General features: G+C 41.1%; 1 protein-coding gene across 1 annotated transcript; it reads left to right on the top strand.

Annotated features, from left to right (window-relative positions):
- The first annotated feature begins 6,913 nt into the window (after positions 1-6,913).
- Positions 6,914-8,940, top strand: LOC143319946 (cysteine-rich protein 1). Its single transcript, XM_076729233.1, has 4 exons — positions 6,914-7,044; positions 8,332-8,426; positions 8,541-8,595; positions 8,708-8,940. The coding sequence occupies exons 1-4, from the start codon at positions 7,002-7,004 to the stop codon at positions 8,716-8,718; spliced, it is 204 nt and encodes a 67-aa protein (XP_076585348.1). The 5' UTR covers positions 6,914-7,001; the 3' UTR covers positions 8,719-8,940.
- Positions 8,941-11,073: the final 2,133 nt, after the last annotated feature.

Raw genomic sequence — 11,073 nt, 5'->3', positions numbered from 1 at the left:
GAGCAGAGAAACAAAGAGAGAGAGGAGGGAGGGGGGCAGATATGTGTTTTAATGTTGATATTCTGGTCTAATTAGATTCCTGTCTAAGTGGCGGAATGAATGGTGCTGATCAGATAGAAAAGGGCGTACTAGAAGAGGGAGCAGGCTTTGTTTGAGTTGGAGAATTCTGTTTTTAGTACACACAAGGGGTTTTTAATCCATAACTCAATTTCACTTGAGAGACAGAGAGGAGCAAATTGCAGACACTGTCTCTTATGGATACACGCAAACTCACATGTATTTGGTATTTTGTAGAAAAAACAATGTCTTGTGAGTAGCAGCTGAATTTGAGACGACACATCATTGCTTTAATACCCCCAGCATTACCCAATCGTTATGCAGTATGTTTATGGACGGTATATGAGACAATAAGGACACTTCAAACAATCTAAGTGGTTGAAATTTGTTAGGCGAAATACAAAGTTCACTACAGAAAAGAAACACATATGGATGTGTACAGTATGAAGTCTGCCTCATCCATATGTATAAGTCTAAAAATATTTAACTTTCTTTAAACACGTCCATATAATGAAAAGAAGATTAGGCAGAAAGCATGAACAGCATAGAAAAAGAAATACCATTCCAGCACACACAAGAAGGCAGATTGAGAGCCATGTGTTTGTGGAGCCCAGCTGAACCCCGCCTGCTAAACCAGTCCGCTGGCTGTGACAGACTGACAGGCAGGGAAATAGACAGGGTGGTGTGTATGTGTGTTTGTTAGAAGAGAACAAGAGAAAAAGAGAGGAAAGAAATTGAGACAAAGAGGCAGACTGACCAATGCAGACAGACACAAAAAAAGTAAAACAGAAAGCAAGGAGACAAATAGGAGAGATATAGCGAGAAGCATACAAAGAGAAAGAGAGAGGGACGCATACTGTAGTCATACATGGAGAATGAGAGAGCGGAGAGAAGAGGAAGCCAAGCTTTCTGTGGCTTAGCCAGACTGGAGCGGTGGGACTTGGCTGGCTGTGGACCCTTGGCTTCACTATTAAAGCTAGGGAGAAAAAAAATCACAGTCAAAAAAATGAAAAGGGCAAAGAGCTATGCCAAGAATGCACAGGCAAGAAGCAACACATTAGGTTCTTTCCTTCTGCCTGCCTTTCTGTTTCCCCAAGCAGATCTAAACAATAGGTGGGACCAGCCTCAAGAACCAAGCACTATACACTGAGAACCTGCTGAGTGACTGAGGTCGACTCTGGAAGTTTGAAACTGTGTATAATGAGCGTATCATCCCTTTAATACACAGTTTAAACCTTTTTTGTTCCCTCTTAAGAAGCTTTAAGGTAGTTAAAATCATCTCACTCCACACAGGCTGACTGTGTCATAAACTGTAATGTGTTTCTCTTATCAGCTCTTTCCAACTCTGTTGAAGCTATATGATGTTTACACTGAGTGAAATATTTAACCCCCCCCCCAGAAAAATAATGTTTGTTTGTGTTTTTTTGGCTGCATCATCCAGTCAAATGGAAATACTTCAAAATGTCTTGCGCATCATTTTATACACATCTTCACCAAATTCATTCTAACAAGTTCAGGTCCTTTGAAAACATAACAGTTTCTATTAGGATTTAATGTGCAGTTCTGTGGGATGGATCAATGATTCGCTGCATGGTTTGAGTTTGTAATGATTGACTCACCAACAGACCCACAGAGTTACAAAAAAACTAAAAATAAATGTACATAATTTATCACACTTAGTAAATGTTCTCTAGTGTGTCATGCTACAAAATTATAAGTCTATAGCCATGGTAGCAGCTCTGTGCGGCTGTGCTTAGGGATTGTGTTGCAATCAACAACACTATAACAACACTAACATGCAGATGTTTAGCAGATATAGAGTTGACTGCATTCACTGTCGTAGGTTATTGTCTTAGCATGCTAACATATGTTGATAACAGAGAGTATAGCTGAGGCTAGAAATGTTACTTGATGGAGCTGGAGGAACATCCAGGATAGCTGGAGTTGGGGGGGGGGGGGGGGGGGGGGGTGCGTTGTGCCAATTCATCTGAGATATTTCACTAAATATGTCGATATTGTGAGCTGAAAGCTAGATGAAAAATAGAGCTTTCAGATTTCATGGCAATCTATTGAATAGAATGTTACTAAAAGCTATGGTGGCACTAGAGGAAAAGTCTGGAGATCTCAAAAGTTAGTGGGAATCATACTTTGGGGATCATGATTTTCTGGACAAAAGTTCATGGCCGTCCTTCCAGTAGTTGTGCAGATATTTGAGTCTGGACCAAAATCGTGGACTGACCATCTGACTGACCGGCTTGCCTTTAGCTGGACTCAGAATGCATTAGAAAACTCAACTTGGCCTTTCTTGTGTTTACTCGCTTTTGGTAAGCAGCTCTTGAAATTAATGGCTTCGCAACAACATGCGAAAGCCAAGTGTGTGTGTGTGTGTGTGTGTGTGTGTGTGTGTGTGTGTGTGTGTGTGTGTGAGAGAGAGAGAGAGAGAGAGAGAGAGAGAAAGAGTGTTTGTGTATTTCAAGTGCTAAGCTAGCCATTTGGAGGATTGGCATTGTATATCAGCAATATACTGAACTGAGAACCAGAGTGGCATCAACACCTGTGTAATATATGCTACTGCCACACACACACACACACACACACACACACACACACACACACACACACACAAACAAACTAACAAAAACATGCCTCCATTAGTTTTTGCACAGACCATACAAAACAACAAAATATCCCATAATGCCATCTTACTGACCCAGCTACTCACAGCTACTAATCATGTCGTAATAGTCACCATGCCATAATCATATCAGTACATAGAGGCATGAGAGGACTTACAGGCTTTGCCAGATTAATAGTGAAAAACAAGGACTTATTTTGCTGACTTTTCCATCCGCTGATACCCTAAGTAGAGGATTATAGCCTTTAGATCATCTGTCTCCAGAAAGGCCGTCACAGAGGGGGAAAATTCGTTGAAAACACACCCCAGAAATGGCTCACCACGGTGCACAGCACACCAAAATATCCAACTGGCGGTGCCAAATGAGCACCAGAATGGCTTTGAAATGATGGGTGATATACAGTATATGGTATTTATATATATAAGTATATATAAGCTTGGTTAGAAAACTGAAGCTGTTTCCCTTCCACTGACAGTGCGATGATTGAAAAAGTCACCCTGATAACTGACAATTTTCACCTTAACAGTATCAGAGGAAAGCAAAGAAGTTTCTTGTCTGTAGCCCACGTCAAACAGGTACCACAAAGGAAATCACCATGTGGTCCTTTGGTTAGCTTCATCTGTCAAATGTTTGAAATGCTCCTTGATTTTGTTTGCCATATGTCTTGTACCGCAAAGCTGATTGTGTGCATGCAGCTGAGATGCAACCCCAAAGCCATGTCATATTCTGGGCTAGGAGGAGAAAGGAGGATGCCAAGAACTGAAACGTGATGACGAGTGGGTGTGTGAGAGCGAGTGGGGGAAAAGGAAGCCTTCCAAATGCTCCTTTTTTGCTGCGTGTGTGTGTGTGTCTATGTGTGTGAGCGTACTTTCATGTGTACGCACATGTGATCAAGAGTGCATTTATGTGTGGGAAGAAGGAATCCTTCCAGCCGTTTTCTTTCCTGAGCCTCTTCCTGTGTCCCCCCCGCCCTGCACACAGTTCTCAAAGCCGGCGTCGGAGGGTTTGGCCTCGGCAAGATCCAACCCACCAGAGGAGACGGAGGAGAGGAGCCAGGGTTTCTCTCCCCGTCTCCCTCCTGTGAGCTCTGTTACTATAAATCCTGTTCATGCACGCACACACACACACACACACACACACACAAACACACACACACACACAAATATTCCCACATCTCTCCATCCAGTATGTGTTGGTGTATCTCCTATGACTTGGCAGAAGTGAACCATGCATATGTGCATGCCAGTGCGGGAATGTGTGTGTTAAGAGTTTTGGCAGTTTTCTCAATGCAGCCTAACCAAAAGATCCTCTGGGAAATGTGGTTTTAACGCCCCCTCTCTTTCTCTCCTCTTGTTTCCTTTCTCTCTCCATTTCACAATTACATCGCCTCTGTGTTTCCATGCTCCGCTCCCTCTTTCTTTTTAATGTCCTTTACATTTTCCTCTAATTCAACCTGTGGAAATCCTCTCTGTTTCTCCTTCTAGCTATTCCTTCTCACTCTAATGACTCCAATCTCTGCTTTTTGTGTGCGTGTGTGCATATTCACTATCTACTCTCTATTAAAATCATGACATCATCATTTGCATAAGAAACATTGTAAGCTGCACATGCATATAGGCCTCAGATCCAGGATGTAACTCTCCAAGCGCCATCCACACACAATGAATGCAGATGGAGAGACATGATAGGTTATCCTGAAGGGAAGGCTGGTCAGATGAAATAGCTACTTGGTATTCTATCCCTCTGCAAAGCGTGACACACAGGAGAGGGATGCTGGCAAATATGCAAATGATGAAATACTTCATATATTTCATAGCTCTCTGAAGTTCATCAGCAACAGAAATGATACAAAAATGTTTTGGTGATGTGTAAGAGCTGAGGAAATGTACCTTGAGACATCACAGATGTTGAGAGATACATGGTGTACATATACATGTAGCCCTGTTACATGTGTTGAACAGTTGTAGTAGCTACAAGTGAATTTGAAAATGAAATGTATTTCATCAGTTTAAAAAATATGATGCATTGTTATAGATTAAACTATCCGAACTAGCAGCGGATAAAATCATTAAAGTAAGTCTTTCAATCATTACAAAACTAATTTGACGTCTGGTCGTACATGTTTGTATTTGTCTATTTAATCGTTTTAAACATGCATTTAGACTTTAGACCAAATGTTCTGCACCTTTCAGTTCCTCACTACCGCTGCTCCAGATATTCACCCTTTCAACATAATTACAGTGATTTATACATTAGTCATGACCCTGTGCAAACATGAATATTCTGCTGTTTTTTTAAATTGTTTCATGAAGCTTTTGGATGCTTTCAGGTGATTGTTTGACCTGATTTGTGTTACGTCACCTCTCACGTCTCATTTAGAGCCTTAAACTTAATAAACAGTGGGTTCTTGATGAGTAGTTTTGTTTACCACTCTTACAGCTCTCTTTTTAAATATGGATTTGTTCTTCTTTTATATGTTTCCCCATACTTTTACACACTGAATAATATATGGAAGCTTAATCTAAGAAGTCCTTAATTTTAGATCGTTTTAATACACTTTGATCTAATATACATTTATTTTCCATCATAATTTATTCTCTATAATTACACCCAAAATCTATTTTGATGCTTTGTTAATTTGTTACCTAAGACGATGAATTTAGTCTTCCTGAAATTCAGACATAGCTTGTTAAAATTAAATCAACTCTTTAGAAATTTGAATCCTTTCTCCACAGTATTCAAAAGCGGTTTCTCATCACAATAGAAAATTGTATAATCTGAAAATAAAGTAAAGTTTAAAAGAGTACTCCATCAATTTATAATTTACTCCTATAACGCTGTTGGACTCATGATGGACGGTGTAAAAAGACTTTGATATGTAAAATCAGTGGAGTTCCTCTTTAATGTTTTGGAAACAGCTAACCAGCCTCAATATAAAATGCTGTATAAATGCCTACAGTAATGCATCTGTAATAATGATGCAAGAATAATGTATAACACTAATGAGCAATTTTATTTTTGATATTTTGAGGATTTTGTGCTGTTAATACTGAACTTTTACTTAAGTGAACTTTTGTATTTCAGAGTTTTACTTAGAGGTTTTGTCACTTAAGTCAGAGATCTGTACACTTCTTCCATCACTGTATTTTAATGCCTGCTATCATTCCGTTGTGCGTCTCTTTTGTCATTCAAAAGCAAGAAACAAGCCCCATTGACAGCGATAGGGATCGAACCACACAGACGTTTGCCTGTCTTCCACATTGCCTTCAGCGGCCCCGTTCCGCTCTGCAAAGTTCATCAGAGTTCATCTTCTTTGTCCCTGCTGAGCTGAGGCCGGCCACTGTCTCCATCCTTGTCTCGCTCATCTCTTCTCACAACTGTCCCTCCCCAGGTCTGCTTCCATCACCTATCCTGAGGGGATAACTGCCTCCACACACACACACACACACACACACACACACACACACACACACACACACACACACACACACACACACCTCCCCCTTGTCTGTCCCTCAACCAACCCGACCTCGCCCTGCCTCTCCCTCTACTCTGCTCCTTGGCTGCAGCCTCTTTATGTGATGTCACTGAGAAGAAGGGCAGCCTCTTTGCTCTGTGTGTGTGTGTGTGTGTGTGTGTGTGTGTGTGTGTGTGTGTGAGCATGAATGGGTGTATGGTGTGTGTCTGTGTGAGTCAGGGAGCGGGGGCGTGCATGTGTGTGAGTATGTGACAGGGAATGAGAAGAGCGGGGGATCGACAGGGAGAAGGAGAGAAAGGCACAAGTGTCAGGTTTCCCTTTTCAATTGAAAGGATCAACTCCTTGTTTTTAATCTAGAAAAGAGGGTGAAAACAGCAGGAAAGGGGAGAAGATAGCTGGGAATTCGAGCTGCTGACAGCTGTTTTTGTCCCTTTTTCCTCACACGTCTTTCTTTCTTTCTGTCTTTACAGTGTCGTTGCCTGGTTCCCAAAGCATTTGTGTAAACATATGTACAGTTGACTATGAAATCCCGCCAATTTCCATGCCTTTCTATCTGTTATCACATAGAAGACGTGATTAGAGATGCTGTCTGTCTCGTTTTTCCGCTGATGATAGTATTTACCTCTCAAATCACATTTTTCTCTCTTCCTGTGACGTCTCACTCACCACATCCTGATATTGACTTCACAAGACGCCGACACATCTACAGTTTAACGGGGTTTCCTGTCGATTTTCAGTTCACACACTTACACACTCGTAGGTTATATTTTCTCACCACGTCAGCTAAAGTGCACGCACCCACACTGTATGATAAATAATTATATACCATAATGGTAGGCTACTGTCCAATCTGTGGGAAGCCCGTTTACTTTGGTGAGTCTGACCTCTTTAATTTTTTACTCTATATGTCTGTCTTCCTCTGTCTGGCTGGCATTTCTCTCTCTCTCTCTCTGTCCTGTTTTCTATTTCTGTCTGATTTCTTATTTTTGCTCTCTCTCTCTCTCTCTCTCTCTCTCTCTCTCTCTCTCTCAACTCATCGTCTTTCCCTTAATTGTTTCATCTGAATAGGAAAATGTTCAAATAAATACGAAAACATTTTGTGACTAACACAGAACTTGATACAAAATCTGCAGTCTGTGGGATGAAAGAAAAGTAAGGAACAGGTGAATTTCTATTAATAATAGGCCTTTCTTACAGTGGACTTCATAAACTGCCAAACACAGGTGCAACGAATCATGTTAATGATGGTTACATTCCATTTAGGTGTACCAGTAAGGTCCCGCTGTTGTGCATACTGACTCACAGACACACTAACTGGAACTGAGACATTATTAACATTATTAGTTACATCTGTGCTTTCCTGCTATGACAAGTCAAAATACCTGCTTTATTTATATATTTGGCTCTATTCTCTGTTTGAAGGACAAAAAGACGGTTTTTCACTCTTTCTCTCTTCTTCTCATTCACACACACACACACACACACACACACACACACACACACACACGCATGCACATGTATCCATGATAACAACAGGATGTGGGTCTAGCCAAACAAGCTTGCATGCAGTTCTCTGGGTTTCCTCCTTATCTTCTGTCTCTTTTAGCTGAGTCCTGTACTGCACTCAGACCTCACTGTTAGACACACAGCAACACTTAAACCAACCATTTCAAGTCTTTTTTTTCTTTCTTTCGTTCTTCTTTTTTTTTTTTTTACTGCTAGTTTTACTTTCCTATTCATGAGCCAAGTTCAAATTCTCTGATGTGACCTGGCCTACTTACCTCTTTTCCTCCAACATCACCCACTTTGGTCTAGTTGTACTGATGATAGAAGCAGTCTGTGTTCTGAACAGTGTGTACTTTGACTCTTGAATCACATTATTTCTTGTAAGTTAAATGAAAATTAGTATAATTTAATTTAAGTGATTGCCCCACATTTTAGAGAATTCACCCATAACATCCCGAAAATAAGATATGGATACAGTATGTGTGCAAAATTCCTTTTTGTTAAATTTCTATGTATATATATATATATATATATATATATATATATATATATATATATATATATATATATATATATATATATATATATATATAAATATAAAAATAGCCCACCCTGCCTCTCACTAACACAGTCGTCAAATTTTCTTTGATACAGGTGAGAAGAAGAGGTCCTTAGGGAGGGACTACCACCCTTTGTGTCTGAAGTGTCAAAACTGCAGCAGACAGCTCACAGCTGGACAACATGCAGAGGTATGTGTGGACAATGGATGAGGAAATACATGAGGAAAATAGTTAAAAAAGAAAAAAAGATTGAATGAATGAGTAGGATGAAGCAGTAAACATGTCCTGCTGGCTGTGTTTCAGTATGATGAGAAGCCATACTGTTCACACTGCTACCTGAAGATATTTGGTCCAAGAGGTACAGCCTTCCCACTATGAAAGCACACACATGCACACACACACACATGCACACACAGGCGCCCACATGCAATTTCTGAATGTCTTTTCTCTGTGTGAATCTCTCCTGACAGGTAACAGGTGACTGGTGTCACCCTGCCACAGTGCAGTGCTCCGTCACAGACGCCTGAATGAGCCAAAATGGACAAATGCTGGCATACAGAGGACGCACAAGGCCTGTTTATTGGCCAAAAACAAGACAATCAATAAATAAATATGAATGATACACAAATATCTAGCAGCCATCATTTTCATGTCCACTCTATTAAGTATTTATATATGTGTGATTACCACTCTATGCCGTGTGTTTGTGTGATTGTTCACTTTTACCATGTAAACTAATTTTGCATGCAGAAAACTTTTAGGCAGTCTTAATAAATGCATTTTTAAACACTCTGTTGTCAAACCCTGGTGGACGTCTCAGTCTCTGTGGTGGAATTTGCAGACTTTGCAGTCAGCAGCCTATATGGTCTTGTTTTGGCTTTGCAGGGTGGATGTATTTGCTCACTGACAAACACATAAACTATCAAATCAAAACCACAGACAACACACACGCACATAAAAAAATGAGTCGAGCTATAGGGTTCTACCTCTGTCCCTCATCGAGCAGCCCGAGGAGAGAAGGATGGAGGGAGGAATGGATGAGGGTGGTTGCTGTTGGCAGGGTAAACCAGATCTAATGCCAACAGAATCTGTTGGAATGGGTGCTACAGTGAGGGAAAGACGGATTGCGCACATACCCCCCGACACACACACACACACACACACACACACACACACACGCATGCATTCATGCACACTGCTGCAGGGCCTTGTCACCCAGCGGTGAGTGAAGCACATAAGTTTCAGACACACACACGTGCACACACACACACTAACACACATAAAGAAAGAGAGAGGTGTGCTGATGTGCTTCCCTGTGCAGTGTCATGTGTCACTTGAGTGACATTTCAGGTATTTGTCCTTGAAGGATAGAGGGATATAGAAATAAGGATATAAAGGATAAAGGAGGCAGAGGCAGAAACAGCATGGAGAAAGCTGATGGACAAAGGGAGGGAAGGCTGATGGGATTATTTTGCTTGGGTGTCTCTACAGCATGTCTTTGAACATGTCCATCTCTTCTCATCCCCTTGGATCCCTCCTTCATCCTCCCTCCTCTTCTGTCCCTGCACCCCCCCCCCCCCCCTTTCCCTCCCTCCCCCCCTCTCCATGTCTCCTTCACCCCTTAACCCCCTACCTTGATAGATCACATGACTGCTGTGTTACCAGCTGGCTGACTGCTCATTTGCATGTGTGTTAGCGTCACTCCCTTATTAGAGAGATGGCTGGCGGTGCAGGGGCTAAGATATAGGTAGAGAGGGGCACGGGGTTAAAGGAGAGCAAGGTGCTGTGGAAAGCGCTGGGTGATTGAGGGACACTGGGAATTTAAAGAAGAGAGAGAGAGACCTTATAGGGGAGACAGGAGGGGGAAGTCAAATAGAATAATAGAAAGTTAGTGTATTCAGCCTGGAAAAATTGAAGCAGGGGTTCCTCAACCTGCATTAGCCATCATGGGTCCAAACTAGAGAACTGTGCTAAATGTATTAACATCTTACAGAGTGACAGCTGCACCAGAAAGTGTCCCATTAATAGAAGACAGACTGTGAGTAGAACAAGAATTACTCCTATGCTTGCCAAACATTTTAATGATGGCACTTGATAAAAAGATCAAACTGGTCTGTACGAGCGCCACTGTTTTACATCAAAAAAGGAAAGTCTTTTACCGCGGGACTCAACACTTTGCGCTACTCTTCATTTATGTATCACTGTCGACATCTAGTGGCCATAAAAGTTGCTGCTACATTTCATAGGAAGGCGACGAGCATAAGTTAACGGACAGTGAGGGCATCACTGTACATGTTTGTAAAATGTCTTACCCATTTTCAGGCGTAGCAATGAATTAGATATCTAAATGTCGTTGTAACACAGCGTTGCTTTTAAATTATGAATGTTTACTCACAGCAGATGCTAAAAAGTCTGCCCAGTGTCTTAAATACTTCTAATTTGTGTTAAGGTTTGGAGAAATTCTTCGTAATGACGCCTTCAAAAAAGTAATGAAGCCTATTCACGGGCACATGCAATAATTTTACTATTGGTGATAACATAAGTTTAGCTGATGTTGATGTACCTTTACAGATGACGCTTTATGTTAAACTTTGTGTCTTGTTAAAAGTTTCCCCTTGAAGAATTTTTGTGCAAAGCTGGATTCAAAGCCAACAGGTGATGCCAATTAAACTGCCTCAAAAAGCTATAGCAACTGCTTTTTAGCTCCAATAATTAGCAATAGGTATTTGTCTTTTTCTGACGTTAAAGTATGTTTTTTCCCAAGAACTGTAAAGCTAGTATTTAGTTTGTGTTGTTGTTGTCAAGATTGTCCAAGAAATTGCTAGCGTTTTCAGAC

The sequence above is a fragment of the Chaetodon auriga genome, chromosome 4 (assembly GCF_051107435.1).
Source record: "Chaetodon auriga isolate fChaAug3 chromosome 4, fChaAug3.hap1, whole genome shotgun sequence".
Taxonomy (NCBI): domain Eukaryota; kingdom Metazoa; phylum Chordata; class Actinopteri; order Chaetodontiformes; family Chaetodontidae; genus Chaetodon; species Chaetodon auriga.
This window is presented reverse-complemented; position numbering and strand designations above follow the sequence as displayed.

Coding starts and splice junctions, on each gene's coding strand:
- LOC143319946 (XM_076729233.1), top strand. CDS start 7,002: ATGGTAGGCTACTGTCCAATCTGTGGGAAGCCCGTTTACTTTG. Junction 7,045..8,331: donor TGGGAAGCCCGTTTACTTTG/GTGAGTCTGACC, acceptor TCTTTGATACAG/GTGAGAAGAAGAGGTCCTTA. Junction 8,427..8,540: donor CAGCTGGACAACATGCAGAG/GTATGTGTGGAC, acceptor GCTGTGTTTCAG/TATGATGAGAAGCCATACTG.